Consider the following 19,769-nt stretch of genomic DNA (forward strand, 5'->3'; position numbering starts at 1 on the left):
GGAGGGATCCTCGTTTCGCAATGACGGAAAGTAACCCAAGTTTTTTTGTTTTTTTTTAATGCTGGCTATATTTTCAACAATGTCTTACTCTAAGACATTACATTACATCCGCCTGACTGTGCAAAGCCTCCCTTTTCTGCTCTTGGCAAATTTGGTACCCTCGTCCCTCCAGTGTCGTCCCGTCTTGTGCAGCAATTACTAACACCAGTAGACTATCAGCAACCACAATACAGGCATTACACTTGTACTAGATCGTATGCAATAAAAGTCGAGAATAATGACCATTTAGAAAACGTAATCCAGATTTGTAATTCTGATTAAATTTGTGAATACAATTATTGAAGCTGAGCAATTCCAATTCGAAGGACTCGACTCCAGTTTCTAGTAAAAAAAAAAAAAAAAAAAAAAAAAGAAATCATGCTTTTGGCTACTTGCCTGGTTTGCTGTGTCGGCATTTCTATTTAAAGGACCTGAATACTTCCACCGCAGCACTTTTGATCTTGTTTGTAACAGATGTATATTTTCATAAATGTTTTTATTAGCCGATAAATCATTTGGTCCTTTTACATAATGTTTCCAAAAACCCACATTAACGCCTCCGAATAGCTTTTACAAATTAAACCTAAAAATCCCCAAAAACCTCCAAATATCTACTTTACTGGGATGTCAAACAGAAAATGTTAATATTTGAGAAGGTGGAACATTTAAAACTGTACTAGTTTTGCTTGACAAATAATAATCCAAATACGTTAATTCTCTTCGCGTCAATCAGTTTCAGCTCCAGTAATAAAATGTCAGAATCTTGATCTCTCTCGATCCATACCGACGACCTCAATTTATTTAGTCAATAAGCCAGAGACATTTAATTTACAAAGTTGATCTTTGATTGACAACCTAAAGCATTTCTTCTACATCTCTTAAAAAAAAAAAAAAAAAAAAATCCATTTAAATAGTAGATGCGGGCTCCTCGCAAAGTTTGATCAATTCCACGACTGAATAGCTTCGTCTTTGGATCTCAGATTTAAAAAAAAAAAACCCAAACAAACATGCCTGAACTGCAGACTGCACATCCCGCCGTGGTTCACGGTTTGGTTTGCAAGTGCGTCTCTTCTGCCCTCATGTGGTGGAAGACGCAGCTGCTCCAGTCTGCTGCACGTTTCCACCAATGAACCACACAAGACGCCGCTTCTTATTTTACAGTAAAAAAATGAAACCAAAAAACAAGACTTTATTAAAGAAGCATAAAAAATAAAACTCTTGATACATTTCTCATAACCGTCAAGTCAGCTCAAATTATACGATTATACAATTCTTCCGGCTCACGGTTAAAAGGTCCATAAACTTTCAAATAAAATATATTTCAATTTTAAAATTTCTTCAATAATTTTCTCATTTTGTTATAAATTGCCTATATGTAGTACACAGGAAATAAGGAAAATAAAAAATGGAAAATAAAAATAAATTTGAAGTAATAAAAAGGGTCACATTATTGTCTGGGATATTTAGGTAAGCAAATAAAATTGTAAAAAATAAAACGTGTAAAAAGTTTTTTTTTTTTTTTTTTTTTTTTTTTATCTTAAAAATTATTAGCTAATGCCGGGTGGCTCGAAGACATGCAGATGGTTAACTTACAAATAATGATACATGTTCTTTAGAAACTACACTTATCTTCAATTAAGTCATTTTGCTTTTGAAAACAAGATCCCAATGATTGTATCCAGGGTATATACACACACAGGTTAGGCCTGAAACCTAGTTTGCTGACATTTTACATTTTGGTTCTGCATACAAAGATAATTAAAGCAAAAATAGGAGAGCAGAGGCTTGAGGGGAGTCCTTCACCCCTTACTGGCGTGGCTCTCTTCGCATCCCCCCCTCGAATCACGAGAGGAGAAAAAAAAAAAAAAAAAAAAAAAAAAAAAAAAAAGGTCAGAGGTCACTGGCTAGCATGCCTCGGGAAACCCTGTTTTCAAACCTTTAGGAAGGAAATGGGGGAGGGGAGACTAACACAAAAAAAAAAATCAGCAGTCCATCTGAAAAAAAATTGGTACCTTTTAAACAATTAAACTACTGTACATGAACCCTAACACCTCTCAATGGCCAGAGACATCCCGGCGCGACACCGGGATTTACATTACACCCATCTGGCAAATACAAAACATTGATTTTCTTTTAACACGTCGGGACTCGGGACAGTTTAAAGAAGGGCTTTAAGATTGGGCCTCGGCGGACCCGCACGGCCGTCGGCGCAGACGTGTTCGTTCGGACACATTTGAAGCGCTGCGACGGTTCAAGCGGTGCGCGAGAAGAAGCGCCGGGACGACGCCGGCGGGACGACGGCAATAACAACGAGGTTGCCGGGTCTGCAGTGCACTGGAGAAGTTAAGTCTGAGAACTAAATGCCCCCTCCCCCCCTCCACCTCCACCTCCCTATTAACTGCTGTTCATCTTTGTGTGTGAGAGACGGGAGTTGCAACCAAAGCACCGCGGGCTAGTCTTCACAAAGACTACCAGTTCAGCTCCTGGGCAGGTTGTTGTTGTTGTTTTCTTGTCCCCTCTACAAGTGTGGACGCACGAGTCGGCGCGCTGCTGCGCTCAACCAGGACAGCCGCCTTTAAATCGGACGCCTCGGTGGGGAGCTGCTGCCCTCGAAAGCAGCAAACAAAACAGTCCAAAAAAAAAACGGCAAATGAGTCGAACGTCGCACTGGCTGGAGCACCAGAGCACAGCAGCAACCGCCCGGCCGTTCACCCCCCCCCCCCCCCACCCCCGCCCCCGCCCCTTGGTATTAAAAGCCCGCGACCCGTCCTGATCCGCGACCCGCGGCGCCCTACGCACCGACAGGATCGTGTGTGATGACCGCAGGGACCGGTAGAAAAAAAAAAAAAAAGAAGCAAAACATTCTGCAGCTGCTGGGATTTGAACACAAAGCGTGTCTGGAAGCCCTGGATGACCGAAGCTACTAGCTGCCGTAAAGGATAAGTTGATTCTTCCTACTGTGAGAGCCGGAAAATGAGATCCATCGTGTGTCTGTGCGGTCGGAGGAAGCCCTTGAGAATTAGGTGCGGTCGTTGGTTGTTGTTTTTTTGTGTGTTTGTTTTTGTTTTAAATCCGGTTGTCATGGCTTTGTCTCATTCAATGAGCTGATTCTACGCGTGTTCAAAAAAAAAAAAAAAAAAAAAAAAGGGGCCGCGAACGGCAACCGTCACGCCGACCGGCGCCCGAATCGTACGTACGGTGTTAACAAACACCCGAGAGGCAGTTTACTGCAAACTCACGCCGGACGACGACAAAAGACGCGAAACTGGATGTTACCGCCTCATTGGAGTTACTCGATGTTATGAAACACGGGACGAGTCTCAAACAGCCCCCCCCCCCCCCGCCACGGTGCACTACGTTTGGCCAGGAGTGCGGCGCTGTGCGGGAACAACAGTGTGTCATCCGAGAGCGCCATACAGCTTCGCTGTGAGTAAGGGGCGGAAGACCGAAACCTAAAACAGTAAGAGCCGTTTATGTGTTGTTGTTGTTTTTTTTTAGAGGGGCTGGAGAGGGAGTGGGGGAGGGGGGGGGGGGGGGTTTACAGTGCATGAAAAAAACAAAACAAAAAAATTGAATCGAGCCCCTTGTTATTGTTTCATGTGGGAGGAGCAGCCGTCTCTCCTTGTTGGACAACATTCTCGTGTGACATCAGAAAAGCCCTGTCTTATTCCTGGAGTTCAAAACGTGTCCGTTAGCCACACAACTGACAGTCAAGAGTCAAACAAAAAAAACAAAACAAAAAAAAAACAAAAAACTGGTAGAAAACACGAAGTACGCGGATCGTGGCATAACGGACACGGGACACCTAGTGTGGAGGGATCAGAGGGAGCTGGAGGAGGCGGGGCACATACCACACCTTCTCACGGTGAGGACACACGGGACGATGTGAAGAACAGGATGAGTGGGCATTATTCTCACACACAGGGGGGAGAGAGAGGGAGAGAGAGAGAGAGGGAGAGAGAGAGAGAGAGAGGGAGAGAGAGAGGGAGAGAGAGAGAGGGAGAGGGAGAGAGAGAGGGAGAGGGAGAGAGAGAGGGAGAGGGAGAGAGAGATGTAAAGGGGATTGTCAGGCAGCCTAAACACAAGAGTCCTGACCTCTGACACGTTCCTTCAGTATCACTGATGGTACGTTTCTCACTTATTAAAAAAAAAAAAAAAGGATAATTAATGTGAATCGATGCAACAGCCGCCTTTGAAATGTGGCGCAGAACTGAGTCGTCTGTCAATGGCATTCAGTTGGCTTGCTTACTGAAGGCTACATTTTGTGTGGCATCGATAGACAGGAAGTCATCCTTAAAGGAGGTCCCTCGGGTGTGTTGTTCTGCTAAGTGCCGAACAACATGTGGACCTTTGAATAAAAAAAAATAAAAAAAAAAAATTAAATTAAATTTAAAAAAAAATAAAAATAAAAAATACGTTCCAAAGCTTGCAGGAAAAGAGAAACCGTGTCGCAGACGACAGCGTGAGTGAGAGGCGGAGGAGGAGGAGAAAGCGATTTGTTGGAACAGGTTGCGTCCTGTCGGGAACATTAAAATTAGAGGAGTAGAAAAGTGCAGGCCTCGTTGACAGCTTCATCGAAAAATATCTGTTAAGTACAAAAGTGTCAAAAGGAAAGGCTGTGAGACAGAGAGAGAGAGACAGAGAGAGAGAGACAGAGAGAGACAGAGAGAGAGAGAGAGAGAGAGAAGGCAGAAATCTGAAGAAGCCAGAATGAAAGAAATGTGGAGACGACCGGCAGCCAGCTGTGCCAGCTGCTCCGGGTCAAAATGAAGGCCTGAAGAGAGATAAGACACTAGTTTCCTTCCATAAGTTCACCACCGAGAGACTGTCTGAGCCCCAACTGTCTGCAGACCAGCTTCAAATTAACTTCACTCTGAAAATAAGTCATTGTCATTATTATTATTATTATTATTATTATTCGTCAGCAATAAATCAACATCCTTGTAGTATCATCATCTCTATTAATGCATTTATTATGGTCCATCATGTGTGTGTGAAGGTTATTAGTGTGAATCCTTCCATTGTCTCTGCACAGCTGGTGCCCTTCCTGCCCCCCCTCCCTCCCCCCCTCCCATCCCATACTCTCCCCCTCCCGTCCCTCCTTGTCGAGGGCATTAGGAGAAGATGCGGATGCACTGTGTGGTGGGAGTGTGGCAGACGGGGCACTCCGGCTCAGCCGACTGGCAGATTTGCCCGGCGCACTCCATGCAGAACAGGTTGTGGCCACAAGGCACCAGGGCCGCTGTCACCTCGCTCTCGAAACACACAAAGCAGTCCCTGTTGACGCCGGGGCTGACGCCGACCAGACCTGCGACCACGGGGCCGGAGCTGCCTTTCAGCCGGCTCAGCATCCCGGAGCTGAGGCCGCCCACGCCGCCGCCGCCGCCGCCCTCGGAGTCAGTGGGCGAGCCGCCGGGCAGGGAGGAGGCCGAGCAGGAGGAGTAGCCGGTCGACGAGCCGCCGGAGCTCGAGCTGGACGCTCCGGAGAAGGAGCCGCCGGCGCTGCCCGACTGCAGCCAGGAGAGAGTGCTGAGGGGGTCGCTCTGGGCACGGCGGGCCAGCGGGTGATCCAGAGGGCCCACGCCGGTGTCCTGAGGCAGAGTTGGAGACAATCGTGGAGTGATGGCGCCGCCGCTGAGGCCGCTGCTGTTGCGGCGTAGAGGCTGCTGCTGCTGCTGGGAGGAGGAGGAGGAGGAGCCAGATGCCTTATTGCCTGTTCCACCGTTGACAAAAGGTGCCCAGATGTTGGAAGCACTGAACTCGAAGCCCAGTTCATCTGAGGATGGCAGTCCGGGGGTGGAGTCGCCCCCAAAAGTGAATCCCCCTCCAGCACTGCTGGAGCCTGTGCTAAACGGGCTAGTGGGGCTGCCCCCCTCGTTGGCCTTTCGGGCGGAGCTGAAGTTGTCTGCGCTGCTCATCCCGCCATTGTGCGTGTGATAGGCGACTGAGGAGGACACCTTCCGGCTGGAGGAGTGGTGCATGGCCATGGGAATGGGAGGAGGGGGCGGGGAGGGCGGAGGAGGAGGGGGGGCTGAATGGTGGCCCGTAGCCCGAGACCAAAGAGATGCCCCCAGCCCTCCGCTCAAGGAGGCGAGGCCTTCTAGACTGACATCAGTGCCGTTGGTGTGGAAGTCATTGTCTCCCTGCAGGTCTACAAAGGTTCCAGTTCGCAGGGTGATGTGGGTCTCAATCTCCTCTCTCGCTCGGTCCACGTTCTCCGGCATCCCAGTCACCTCAAACACCGGGTCTTTCTCTCGACTGGGCGTCACGATGTAGGTGTGGGTCTGCTGCTGGATGCGCTTGATTGTTGCTCCCTTCGGTCCAACAACTAAGCCGACTACTCTGTAGGGAACTCGCACCTGGGTCAATGACAAGACAAGATACTTTACTGTAAAGAGACAATAACAGTGAAACGCAAACGGCCAAAAAGTCCTTCGCTTCCGGGGAGAATGCGACAATAACACACCGTACCTGTATGGTGGTCTGTCCGGGTAGGTGTGGCGGTCCGGGCAGAGATCCTCCTCCCCCGGGCCCTCCAGCTTTGCAGCGGGACGCCCGGATCATAGAGAAATGCTCGGCCGCAGATACGATTTCCCGCTTGGCCATCTCCACGTCCTCCCTGCGTCCCGTCACAATGAACACGGGCTCCTCGCCTCGGACTGGAGTCTTTATGTAAGTGTTTGTTTTGGCACGCAAGGCCTTAATCTTACAACCTGGAAAGATCCAAAAGCACACAAACGTCAGTTTTACACACCTAGAAAACAGCCACACATGCAAGTGTAACTATTGTTATATGCACAGACAAGTAATGTCTGACGCAATAATCCCGCAATACACTTGATTTTTAGATTTACGGGCAGTTTGTTGCGTTTCTAACACTGCTCTCATTGATATTAATGGTTTCGCCAAAATATTAGAAACAACAGTCGAACAGCACCACAAACTGCAGCCTGCATGGTTAACTATAAACAAACTCTTTACAACCACCATGGAGGTGGGATTTGTTGCAGAACACTAGTTGTGCCTAAATAAATGCCAACTTAAACATACAAACAAGCAGGCATTTTTAAAATATGCCTAATGATTTATAATGCTTGGTTCGATCACATTAAGCTGACCGAATCTGCAAAAACACTCCGGGAGGTCAGCAGCACACGTTGTTTACTAATGGCTTGTATTTTTTTATTAAATTATTTTTAGTCAATCGCAACTGCTAATTCTGTCAAAACAGCAGATCGGTGGAAGGGCTGGCAGCAGGGATACGGGACGTTCATGAAACCCATGTGGGCCCAAACATGAGATGAATGGCTGCTGCACTGCTGGTGTCATCTCATGTTGCTCCAGCAGCATCCACACTGTGCTCTTGTCTCTTTAAATGCGGACGCGTCACTCCCGGCGACCAATAGGACGCGCGGAGCGTGATGTCATTCTGGGAAGCAGAAAGCATGGCTTTTTCAAACAAAGAGAACAATGCCATAACGCCACCGCGACTGCCGACGGGAAGAACAAACCTACAACGGGAGTCCGTCTCAAGTGTGGGACACGTGCTGATTTATATTAAAAAATAATAATAATAATATTTTTTTTTTTAAAAACAACGAGAAAGAAAAATGACTGTGCGTGAAGCGGAGCGGCTCGTCAGCGAGCAGCGGCATCGGCAGACGGAGCTGGGTGCAGGGCGTAACACCGCCCAGTCCCCTGTTTGTGCGCCTGCTTCAGCCTAAAAATCGTCGTATTGGCGCCAATAATAAACGCTCGCAAACACGTATACGAGTTAAACGTGGGGATTCGTGTGCTCCGAGGGTCTGCGGTGTGTAAAATCAGCACATTTGGCCGTATTTCCTTTGTCTGCTGCGGGCTCCTAGACATGTCCAGACTCCCGACAATCTGCCGCTTTGTCTGACCCTGTCCCACCCCTCCCCCTTCCTCCTACTCATAACCCCCTCCGCCCCCCCACCAATTCACTCTCTGTCAAGGCATTGTCTAAATACTGATAAAACAGCCACGTAAATAATACCACGCGTGTCATTATAAACGTTGGGGGGGAAGGGGGGGGGGGGGGGTAATCCGCATTATGCTGCTATTTAAAAAAAAAAAAAAAAAAAAGAGCCAAACAAGCGAGCAGAGCAGCTCACAGGTAAAAGTTCAGAGACCCTCCTCTCACCAGGCAGTCACCCAAACAAAGAGCCTGCGGGGCTGCACGCTGCCTCCCAACACAAGCTCCCCGCAAACATAAACACACAATTAAACACCGCGCTCTCTTACCTTGTCTGCCCACTATCTCGGCCACATGTTCAGAGCTGGGGACAGGCACGCATTCAGTCATGTTGACACTTCTTTTCCTGCTGCAGAGGACGGAGCTTTGTTCCCCGTGAAGCATGGAGTGCGAACCGGCCATGTGGTACCCGCCCGAGCCGTAGTACTCCGGGGACGGAGAGCAGGACGTCGGCGAGTCCCGGGACCCGCTGGGATGCTCCAGCATCTGTAGATCCACGTAGCCCCCTCCGCCCACGCCGTTGCAGCAGCTCTCGGTGCCCGGACCCTGGGTCCCATCCAGGGTGTCGACCAGACCGCCGCCGCCGCCGCCTCCGTGACCGCCGCCGCCGCCGCCTCCGTTACCGCCGCCCCCACAGTCCACCTTCTCCAGGGCCATGAGTGACAGCTGGTCCAGGGCGAAGCGGAGCGCCTCTTGGTGGTCCTCCTCCCGGGTCTCCTGGTCTGTCTCTCGGGGCAGACCGACCCCGTTGTGCTGGCTGCTGATCACCACGTCGTGGTCCATAATCTCGGGGTGGAATAAAGGGCTAGGCATAGTCTCTCCGTGGATCTCACATCAGACCACGGATGCCTGTTTGTTTGGAGGGAGCTCACCCTCTAACACACACAACAACAACAACAACAACAAAAAAACACACAAAAAAAAAAAAAAAAAAAAAAAAGGGGGAAAACAACACAAAATCAGGTGTTTGTTTTTCATGAAAACACACAAAAGCAGCGTGGAGAGGAGCTCCTGATCACTCATCGATACCAGCATGCATTAATAGTCCCGAGTTGAGCGCCTCGCTTTGTCTGTTGTTGCTCCTCGTCTGACAACTGAAAGCATCCACAGGGTTGTTCAGGATAAATAAAGCATGTCCGCCTGAACACCGCTGGATTAAAAAAAAAAAAAAAGTACTTTCCCATGAAGACACCAACCTTTGCGGTAATAACGTCAGCCCCCCCCCCCCAAAAAAATAATAAAAAAAATAAATAAAAAATCCCGGGTGAAATGATCGAATTAAAAAAAAAAAAAACAGCAGATAAAAAATTAGAGAATAAAAAAAAAAAAAAAAAAAAATGTTGTTAGCTTTCAAGCGGCGGGCTAACACCGCTAGCTCCAGAGAGTCGGCTCTCAGTCACGTTGTCGACCCCCTTTGTTTGGGAGCACCGCGGCTAGCTGCTAGCTGCTAGCTCTGTTCTGACAGTCGAACTTGTGCTCAACATTCAAAGGCTGCCGTGTTGTTTTTTAAAAAAAACACCACGAAACGAGTGCGGAAAACCGCGTTAACTTACTTTTCCTCAGGCTTTGTCGACGAGGTCCTGTCTTCGCTTTTGTCGCCCGGTTCTTGAAGGGGTGGGAGGGGGGGTGGGAAGAGCCGCCAGGAGCAAGGAGGAGGGAGGAGGAGGAGGAGGGAGGGAGGAGGAGATCGGCGGTGCCTTGTGTGTGTGCCGTGCGGCGCTAGGAGCTAGCGGGTCGGCTAACTAGCGAGCTAAATGGGGGGGCGTAGGAGAGGAGGAGGAGGAAAAAAAAAAAAAAAAAAAAAAAAAACGGTTTTAAAAAAAACGAAAAGAGGGCTTTGTTGTCGCTTCTCTTTCTGGAGAGTCAAAGCATGTCCACAGGAAGGGTCCCCCCCCTCCTCGGTGTCTTCGCTCTGTCGTATCGGTCAGGGGAGTCCGCGGCTGAAACCCAACGTTGAGCGGCTCCCTTCGGTTCAAAAACACACACACGGCTTCTTCTTCTTCTTCTTCTTCTTCTTCTTCTTCTTCTTCTTCTTCTTCGGCTGTGAGCTGCTGCCTGACCCCGGTCGGTCCGCCGCCTTTGTCTCGCCAGGCGCACGCCGCTCCGTCTCCCGCACACGGCGCTGACGTCACCCGCGACACAACAATGGGTTCAAAGGCCACATGCAGCAGCGATGGGGGAGAGAGAGAGAGAGAGAGAGAGAGAGAGCATCAACACACAGTCACCGATGCCGCTACCGTCTCAGCCATTGTGTCTGCCGGTCTGTAAAGGGCGCTGCATTTCTTTGATGCAGTTTTTTTTTTTTTGCATCCTGACTATTAATGCACTGATGCATGTTCAAAAAAAAAAAAAAAAAAAAAAAAATGTGGTCATGGCTGGGCGTGTTCATCATGGCTACCAATGAGGTGTAGGGGGGGGGGTGGTCCATCAACAGCACTGAAGGATGCTCACGCTCTCTCTGTCTGTGTGGCTGCATTTGTTTGTTTTCTAGGTTAATAAAAATGAACACTAAAAGAAGTCAGATTGGGTGCAGCGAGAGGTCTTTTTCAAAAAAAAAAAATGATATACTTTAAAATAGTCAAGATATCTCCTTATATCGTATGATAGAAATCATTTAAAGAAGAGGTTTATATTTTTTCATATTTATCTCAAAACAATGCTTCTGATATGGGCGATATGGAAAAACATCAAACATCATGGTATTTTTGACCAAATATCTCTATAAATACTGCGATGATAATGTAAAGAAGACTATTGGTCCTTTTTACAAAATATTTACATAATTCGATTTATTTATTTTTTAATAATCATCAGTAGTGTGGATGCAATTACTAAGTGCTAAAGGCAAATAAAAGAACAGCTAGACCAACCTAGTAAGTTCAGAAAATGACATCGGTTTACTGAAATACAGCATTTAAGACCAGGAAAAATAGCAATAATGTCATAAGATAATATTAACGACATCCAAAATATAAGATATCTAGTCTCATATTATTATACAATAAAATATAAAATATTCATTGGCAAGTATTTTAAATGCCTGTAAATGTTCCTTATATCCACACCGGCCGTGAATAAATCCCTCCCTAAAATGATTCATTGTCGTGCCAAATTCCTCCTTTGTTTCCTCAGACAGTGCATCCTGGCAGATTTTCAGTGGAGGGACCATGATTGTTGGACAAAGTCTCATATGAGCTTCAGCTGAAGGAGGATTATGTATTTTGACTTCCTTATTCTAACCAGAAAGAGGTCATCACAGCTAATGTGTGGACAACAGCAACAATCACAGACTATTAACTCTTTCAGTGTACACAGTTGAAACTAGAATTACTGCCTTGTTGTTGTCTTCCTCCACCAACGAGTCACATTGCAGTTCACATCCATGTCTGTTCCTGACTTATATGTAGTGAAGACTGAAGAAGTTTGTCCAATAAATCTGATAGAAAAGAGAATAGATAAGAGTCATGACAGCAGACAATGACTCAAATATGGATGTCGCTGCAAAGAAGCAACACATTCTAAAACATGGATGTTTCTCACACACATTCAAGAGCACAGATCTTTACAATCCCGACAGTTTGAAGGTGGACACCCAAGATCAGTTTCCCCAAGTCAGCATTTGACCACGTGAAATGTGGTCACACTCTCACCTTCCGTTCCCGAGTTATGGTGTTGAACAAATGTCCAGAAAACAGTTTTTCGCAGGACATTATGCCAAATCAGTCACAGTGAAGTTGACCTTTGAACTTTTGGATATAAAATGTCATCGGTCATTTTATCCTTTTAGAAATCTGTGTGAGTATTTTTTCACGAGGTCACGGGCACCTTTACTATCCTTGTGTCCAAGTGAACGTTTGTGCCACATGTAATGAAATTCCCTCAAGGCGTTCCTGAGATAAAGTTCACAAACAGGCCGGATGGACAACGCAAAAACAGTAAAAGATTAATCCTTTCAGAAAAAAAAAAAGACCTTCACTTCACTAGTAATCATATAAGAGCTTCATTTATTTGTCAGTGGCCATGAACAAAAATCTTGCAATGAGGTCCAGTACATCAGTGTTTGTTTTTGTATTTTCTGAGGGTACGCACCTTTTCCGTTACTGTCCAAACCTAAATGTAGTCGGCAAATCAATACTGACGTGTCTTTTGTCAACACAAATACCATGACGTCCACTTGAAAAACATGTAAACCGAGTTTATTGAGAATAAAAAATACAACTATGAACCGTAAAACCTTTAATTGTGGAGTTATTCACAGCCACAGGAGAGCTGTGTGCATTTTCCTATGCTCCCAGACATTACACACACTACCTACAGTGTCAGTGAAATATAAAGCAGTATGTAGAACAGTTAATAACAAACACTCGAAAATAAACATTGTAACACACACACACACACACACACACGTCATTCACATACATATGGTTTGAGTTTTTCGACACTGAGCTTAAACAGCTGTTCACTAAATGTAACACTGCAGTGTACAGAGCACCGTCTGCAGCTGCCGTACGTTAGTAGAGGTAAAACTGAAACTCAAAGCACCCTTTCAGGATTACACTGTTGCATGTACAAAAAAAAAAAAAAAAAAAAAAAAATGAAGACAACAGTCTTTGTTTATGTTAACAAAATCTGCAGAATGTCTGCATTTAAAGTCTGTTTCCATTTAAGTGTATACAAATCTTCATAGAGCCATTTCTTTGAATATTGAAAAGACTTTACCAGCAAACTTCATGTCAAACAAGCCTGTGGGAGAGAAGAGAAAGAGACACGTTACTTCTTCAGGAAAGTACTGCAGTTTATAATGGTATAAGAAATCAAAGTCTTGCAATAGAAATTGGGCGATACTAGAATCATGACTGTGTTTCGGTGTACCTTGGCTATAATTCCTCCTTGTCCTCCTGCTCAACCTTCCCCTCTACTTTGTCGGCAGCAGCGTCTGCAGCGGTGTCGTCTATATGAGCCAGCATATCAGCCATCAGGGCTTCCTCGAGCCGCCTCCTCACATTCTGCACCAGGTCCTCCTGCTTCCTGGGGAGCAACGACACAGACAAATGCTTAAACTAATGGTGTGACGACTTTCATGGCTCAAAAGTTCAAAATGATTTAGTTTCATCATCCTCACACAGAGAAATTGATAGAACATGAAATCACAGATCTTCTAATGGCCAGAGCACCAAGTGACGATCAGTCCAGTGAATCCTGTGTGCTTCCAACTTACATTGCAGACACAGATTTCACAATTAACACACGTGATGCCGGAGTCCATCAATGCCTTTTTGTGAAATGGTTGTTGAGCACAATGGATTTAGTGCATTTTTATGATATATATACAAAAGGGCAACAAAAATGTTGTAAGACTGTTCCTGTTGCGCTAACGGGGGAGCATCACCGTGAGGTGCACGGAGCCGGGGGAAGCTATAACTTCCTGAGTAAGTACAACCCCGTTATCAAAAAAAGTTGGGACGCTGTGTAAAATGTAAATAAAAAACCGAATGCAATCATTTTCAAATCACATAACCCATATTTAATTGCAAATACAACATATCAAATGTTGAAACTGAGAAATGTTATTGTTTTGTGAAAAATGTATGCTCATTTTTAATTTGATGCCAGCAACACCTCTCAAAAAAGTTGGGACAGGGTTATGTCGCTTGATGAACATCGCCACCTTAGCAACATGCGTTTTTGTGACCACTGGTCCGGACGCATCGGCGATTTCACCATGGACATGAGCAGAGAGCAAAATATTGGCTTTAAAACGAAGCCACCAGCAATGTGTTCATGCTATTGGCAATATCCTACAGTGAGGAAACCATTGCCGTGTCGGGTGTGATGTGTGAACATCTTACCGGATGTCATCATCAGTCACCACGAAGGCTTTGCAGAGCGGCTGTGCCGTGTTGAGCCAGACTCCAGGGTTCTTCTCCACGGCGGCAGTGAGCTGTCCAGTGATGGGGGCGGGGCTGGTGTGCAGGGCGCTGGCGATGGCAGAGAGCAGCGTTTTGTCTGAACACGCAGGCCCGACACCTGCCGAGAGAAAAAAAACGGATCGGCACGGGTCAACCTCGTGGGAAACGACGACTTAAAACCTTTGCACGGCGGGCGTGCTTTTTAAGGTTACACTCACCCTGTAGGCCTTTGGGAAGATCCATCGTCTTCACCAGCTCCTCTGCAATATCAAACGCATTCAAGCCGCTCAACTTCCTCTCCCAGAACAGCTAACGATTGAAGCAAAACAAAGAAGAGGAAGATATTTGTTAAGTTTTTGGGCACAATTTCTCCAAACTGAACATTGCGATATACAGTACACTGTGTGTGTGTGTGTGTGCGTGTGTGTGTGTGTGTGTGTGTGCGTGCGTGCGTGCGTGAGTGAGTGAGTGAGTGAGTCTGTCTGTCTGTCTGTCTGTCTGTCTGTCTGTCTGTGAACCGAGTAAATTAACATGACTGCCGAACACGAGGTTTGATGTTGATCAGTTGGGTGGAAATTATTTAAAAGATAAATACTTCACCGATGAAGCTAAAAAAAAAAAAAAAGAAAAAAGAAGAGACAAACTAAAATGTCTTCTCTGCCCTCTGACTTACTTGTTTTGGTTGGTCCACGGCCTTCTGAGGGTCTGTCTTCACTTTGTTGTTGGGATGATTTGTTATCTTGGTCACTGGCTGTTTGAAGATGGATGCTGTCTGTCGAACTGGTAGTGTGGTGTTTAAATCAGGCTTGGCCTTTAGGAGACAACATCGTGAGAAATGGGACAAAATCAGAACCAGCTTTCACCCGTTTTCTACCGTAAAACTTCCTAGAATGAGACATTTGTGAGAAGTCACTGTACAGGGCTACACAGAAGTTGTACTATTGCTTGATGATTGATCGCGTTTAAAAGTACAGAACAGGAGCTACTGTTGCATCCGTTGTTTAATGCTCTGGAGAGTGAGGGGAACTACATCAAATAATGAATGGGAAGATTATGATGATCCAATAATAGTTATGAAGATAAAATATCTCCTTAAGTGTAACAGCAGAGAGAAAGGGCTGTAATGATGTCGATTCTACAAAGCACTGATTAACACTTGTCATACAGTCAACGGTCAACCATAACAATATGTCTGTGGGGGAGGTTTACCATTGAGGGAGGCAGCAATACAGTCGATATTAAACTCTCAAGTATCTTCGGGGTTCAAAATATTACTCCCTATCTGCTAAAGAGTAAATTACATTTAGTGTCCAAATCCTAACTAGAACGTGTTGTTTACACAACAAATGCTGCCACGGCGATTCATCAGTCGCACTGTAAATCCACTATTAAAACATTGTCCTGATAGTTTAACTACTTTTCGCCAAAAGGCACTTGGGAGACTCAGACTATGTGAAACAAGGCTGCACAGCGCGACGAGACATAACTTTGCTTTTGGCTAAATTAATTACACAAATTGCTGCAGTTTTGGTTCCACATAGCAGTTTGGATGAGTCCTTAAATGGCAAAGTCTAATCAGAACGTGATTAATTCTGAACTTTTGGCAGATTAGTTTATCTGACCGTGAGAAGATTTAGAGAGAAGACACCTTTCCAAATTCACAGCGCCGATGGGACGCCTGTCGAAAAGACTCGAGACCGAAATCAGTTTTTAATTTAACATTAAAGACTCTCGCTCTATCGAGCACTGTCGAAAAGCAGTGTTTCCCAATGCTTTCCACAGCAGCGCAGCGCTGCATCTGGATGACGAACACGCAACATAACAATCACACTAGACCGTGGACGCTTTCTCCACTTGGAGCAGCTGACTGGAGCCGGTGGTGAAAGATGACGTTTTACTCGAGTCAACGACAGCTACAATACTGAAGGTGTGATAAAAACCTTTGTCAGAAAAAAAAAAAAGCCGGTAAGTATTTGATCAAACTGCCGATTAAAAAAAGCATAACCTTGTAGAAGCTTCAGCTTTGTCCGCAGTGTCCCATCCACTGCCGATTTGTTTCACTCGGTGAGCTGGTGCAACATAATCCAATTGTGAATTGTTATGAACAAGCTTAAAAAAAAATTTTTTTTTAAAAAAGGCGGTAGTCCGTCTTGTCTGAGTTTACCATGCATCTTGAAATTTGGCAGATCCTCGCAAACTTCGCTGCTGTTGTGTTTCTATGCGTTTTTACTACAAAATCGTTTTTTTTACTCTGAAAATAATCATTTAAAGATAATAGTCCAACTTTATACAAAAATGAATCGTTTTTAGTCAAATAACTTCGTATTGTCTCAGGGGACTTTCTGGTATCAAAAGCTGGTGGTCAAAGTGGTTTTACATTACTCCCACTGCTTGCGTGTGCAAAGAACAGGTTTTAGGAGATATTTTTTTTTACCTTTAAGCAAAACTGCGGTTGTTCATACTTCACAAACTCTCTCACCCTTATATGGTGGTTGGTGTCGTAGAGATGCTTGTGCCTGCTGCGCTGCACTTTGGTCAGCAGTGACCGTCCAGCCCGGGAGTCCCTGCCGACAATCCCATCTGCGTGAGCGTTGCTACGGAATATCTGGGGCTTGTTGAGAATACTCTTGATGGGGAGACTAGAGCGGGAAAACAGAAAAACAATGAACACCACAATATCCTTTCCAACAGCCGAGACGTTAAAGCACTTGCAGACACACACACACACACGGCTTCTTTAGATGTTCTTCATTTGAACTTTTCCAACCCAAAACGAACCAAGAGCAAAAGAGTACAAAAGTAAATGCATTCATATCATTTTATAAACACAGGTTCACAGGTATTCTTCTGGATAAACTTTCTAACGGGAGGCTGGTCTATGTTTCAGGGTGGGAGTTTTCCGATTCATCGAACTGCCTATGAGTCTTATTTAAAACGAGGATGTCCTGCCCCAGCAGGTGTAATGACAAGAAGACGGGAGATGTTAACCAAACACATCTGTACACACAACCTTGAAAAGGCTCTGCTGCAGTAAAACAGCTGTGAGGGATATTTGTGTTATTTGTGTAGGATGAGCTTTATGGTTGATTTTCGGGCTGCAACTAATATCTATTAATCTCTTGATTATTTTTTTTTGGGGGGGGGGGGTTAATCGATTCGTTTTTTTAATCTGTTAAATGTAAGAAAACGGTGACAATTGTTGATCATCGTTTTCCAAAGCCTAAATTGCAGCGTTGAATGTCTCGTCTCGTCCCGACCGACAGTCAACAAAACAATATGCAGCGTAACATCACGGAGGACGGAAAAGAAAGAAGAAAATACCCACATTTAACTCCAAAAAAAAAAAACAAAGATGCACGCGTCATCACCTGAATAGCTGGCATTTCATTTTCTGTCAAATCAATCGGGAGGATTAATCGACTAATCGGTAAAGCCCGTCTAATTTACCAGGGAGCTTTTTTTTTTTTTTTTTTTGCAAACTGTTCAACAAGACCTGGCCGCTCTGCACCAGAAACACTTGGAAGGAAGTCGCCGGCGGATAAATGAGCCGCGCCAGCAAGACTTTGCACGCCCGGTGGTCGACGTTGAAGTTGCGAGCAGCTCGCCTCGCCGCGCCGTGCCTCGGTGCGCCGCCGCCGGCCTGGCCCTGCGCACCGCAACTCAAGCGTGTGTAAACAATGAAACTTAGCGAGCTAATCAAGCTAGCAGCGTCCGGGACGTCAACGTCCCACCGACGAGCGTGTAAAAACTACAAGTGTTCACGGCGCGAGTGTCCAAACGTGGTCGACTCAAAGGGCTCGTAAAGGATTTACGTTTTCGCTGGAGTAGCAGCAGTGTAAATGGAAAAAGGAAGGAAGAAAAAAAAAAAAAAAAAAAAAATCAAGACGTGTTCATTTTGAGTGTTTTCTGAACTGCACATATGCATGCGCGCATTTCCTCAACATTACAACAACTACTTCGACCGCACGTGTAAAAGTCTCACCTTTTTCTTTCCATGGTCCCGGTTGTCTCGAGTCGCTTCGCCCGTCAATCTGGCTTTTTAAAGACAAGAAAGCCAGCTACCTGATTGTTGTTGCAGTCATGAATTTACAGAGTCGGGTTAGCTGTCGATGTTTCGCTGTCTGTCTCACGTCAAGGACCTTTACAACTTTGCGGATCGCTCCGCCGGCCGAGGAACATAATGAGCTCCGCGCATCCGTCCGCCGCACCTCTGGAAACTAGTGCGAAGCTGCCGCTGCGTGCGCGTGTCTGTGTGGGGAAAGTACGGAGCCAAAAATCGGGGGGGGGGGGGGGGACAACGTTTTGTTCATTGGAAAAAGAAAAGTACTTGATTTCAAGATTAGATTTTTAACTTTTGAAAACATACACCACAAGTGTAAGAAACGTTTTTTTTTTTTCCAACTTTAATATAATTTTAATTCAATTCAAAAATTATTTTGAATAAATAATTTATTTTAAATTTTCCATTTCTTGTATATTATGACATTTGAGCTCATATTTTTTTCAGTTGCAGATTTGATGTTTTCAAATGATTTTAGTTTCAGACTTTTTGCCCCAATTCGGCTCCATAGAAAAGAAGCTAAAGTAATGTCTGTTTACATTTCAGAAAAATATTTTTTTTACATGCTGCCTATAAACTCTCGTAAAAACAAGTATGGTAATCACAGCATACAAGTGGAGCAGTACGAGTGTATTACAGGAGCTTGTGCCACATGAACCGACATTAAAATGTTGCTTTAAGTTTAGTAGATAAGCAATTTAGTAGATCCTCAAAGCCCCTTTCTGCATAATAAATACTTCTCTGATAATCATACATTTTGCAGCTGATATTCACGGACTTTTTTTATATAATGTTGTTTCAGGACTGTTTCGATTAATTGAGTCGCTTTACATAAGTGCATTATTGTTTTTACTTAAAGCGATTTTCCTATAGCTGCACTAAGTATGAGGTTTGTGTTAATCCTACTTCATGGCAACATTTAGTTTATATATTAAGATGAAATATACAATCCAAATAAGAAGCCCCCATGATCTAAAACAAAAACTCAGGGTTGTAACAATAATCTCTCCCAAACTACCAGGCTATTATCTTAATACCAACAATAACTGAGTTTAGATCATTTTTTATTATTCTGTAATAAGGCACTGCTGGTGTGGCGTGTGCGTGGTGTCTTGTATTTCATCTCGGCATCGATATTAACAGGTTAAATGGCGACTATGAAAGGGAAACTCAATGACTGACAGCAGCAGCATCTGGAGACATGCCGCTGGGGTGGAGACACAAACACACATGCAAGTGAGCCACAACTGTGCACGCCACGCAGTCTGTGTCCAAGGCCTAACACAAGACTAAAACTGCCTCTTTGTTCGATTGTGGTACATTTCAACAAATCAGATGTAAAAAAAATAATAATTTTAAGCCACGAAGGCAGTTTGGGGTCCGATTCACAGCCGGGGAATAATCTTGAACCGGGAAACCGTCCAGGAAATCTGTTTCCAGATTGGCTGGTCTAGACGTGAGACCTGCTGATGTTGGGGGGTGAAAATATTGTGACCAATCAAAAAACTTTGAGACTCTGATTTAAAAAAAGAAAAAGAACTTCAGCATGGAGTCAAAATCTGACCTGCGGAGGAGGCAACACTTGAAAGATTCAATGCAGTCGGCCATTGTTATTGTGCTTGAAGTGTTGCCATAAACGCATAAACACAGACATATGGCGATGTACTGACGTGATTCTTCTGACCGAGGAAAAGCAAACTGGTTCTCAGCAACAGGAACCAGACCTTGGTTTGAGCTGAAAGACAATATTTAAACCACTGCAAGA

At 45.1% G+C, this 19,769-nt stretch overlaps 2 protein-coding genes across 3 annotated transcripts; both read right to left on the reverse strand.

Annotated features, from left to right (window-relative positions):
* Window positions 1-5,109: 5,109 nt before the first annotated feature.
* Window positions 5,110-10,386, reverse strand: LOC138202829 (RNA-binding protein MEX3B). Its single transcript, XM_069157117.1, has 4 exons — window positions 9,589-10,386; window positions 8,305-8,910; window positions 6,511-6,752; window positions 5,110-6,398 (listed from the first exon to the last, which is right to left on the reverse strand). Exons 2-4 carry the CDS (start codon window positions 8,846-8,848, stop codon window positions 5,154-5,156), a joined length of 2,031 nt encoding a protein of 676 aa, XP_069013218.1. The 5' UTR covers window positions 8,849-8,910; window positions 9,589-10,386; the 3' UTR covers window positions 5,110-5,153.
* A 1,823-nt stretch (window positions 10,387-12,209) lies between these two features.
* On the reverse strand, window positions 12,210-19,763 carry mbd3a (methyl-CpG binding domain protein 3a). 2 transcript variants are annotated; one of them, XM_069157119.1, is made up of 8 exons: window positions 19,675-19,763; window positions 17,927-18,192; window positions 16,424-16,583; window positions 14,618-14,755; window positions 14,163-14,253; window positions 13,885-14,062; window positions 12,908-13,063; window positions 12,210-12,778 (listed from the first exon to the last, which is right to left on the reverse strand). In XM_069157119.1, exons 2-7 carry the CDS (start codon window positions 17,938-17,940, stop codon window positions 12,913-12,915), a joined length of 732 nt encoding a protein of 243 aa, XP_069013220.1. In that variant the 5' UTR covers window positions 17,941-18,192; window positions 19,675-19,763; the 3' UTR covers window positions 12,210-12,778; window positions 12,908-12,912. The 2 variants fall into 2 exon arrangements, with proteins under 2 accessions (XP_069013220.1, XP_069013219.1); XM_069157118.1 differs by lacking the exons at window positions 17,927-18,192; window positions 19,675-19,763 and adding an exon at window positions 17,313-17,719.
* Between the last annotated feature and the right edge of the window lie 6 nt (window positions 19,764-19,769).

This window comes from Embiotoca jacksoni, unplaced genomic scaffold (assembly GCF_022577435.1).
Source record: "Embiotoca jacksoni isolate LCO1_2020_lvr unplaced genomic scaffold, fEmbJac1.0.p SCAF_22, whole genome shotgun sequence".
Lineage (NCBI taxonomy): Eukaryota > Metazoa > Chordata > Actinopteri > Embiotocidae > Embiotoca > Embiotoca jacksoni.

Excerpts from the sequence above, each read along its gene's own strand:
- LOC138202829 (XM_069157117.1), bottom strand. The coding sequence starts at position 8,848 with ATGCCTAGCCCTTTATTCCACCCCGAGATTATGGACCACGACGTGGTG. Across the intron at positions 6,753-8,304 it reads CGAGATAGTGGGCAGACAAG|GTTGTAAGATTAAGGCCTTG; the intron begins GTAAGAGAGCGC and ends GGATCTTTCCAG. Across the intron at positions 6,399-6,510 it reads CCGGACAGACCACCATACAG|GTGCGAGTTCCCTACAGAGT; the intron begins GTACGGTGTGTT and ends TCATTGACCCAG.
- mbd3a (XM_069157118.1), bottom strand. The coding sequence starts at position 17,332 with ATGAAATGCCAGCTATTCAG. Across the intron at positions 16,584-17,312 it reads ATGAAATGCCAGCTATTCAG|TCTCCCCATCAAGAGTATTC; the intron begins GTGATGACGCGT and ends TTCCCGCTCTAG. Across the intron at positions 14,254-14,617 it reads CCGTGGACCAACCAAAACAA|CTGTTCTGGGAGAGGAAGTT; the intron begins GTAAGTCAGAGG and ends TTCAATCGTTAG.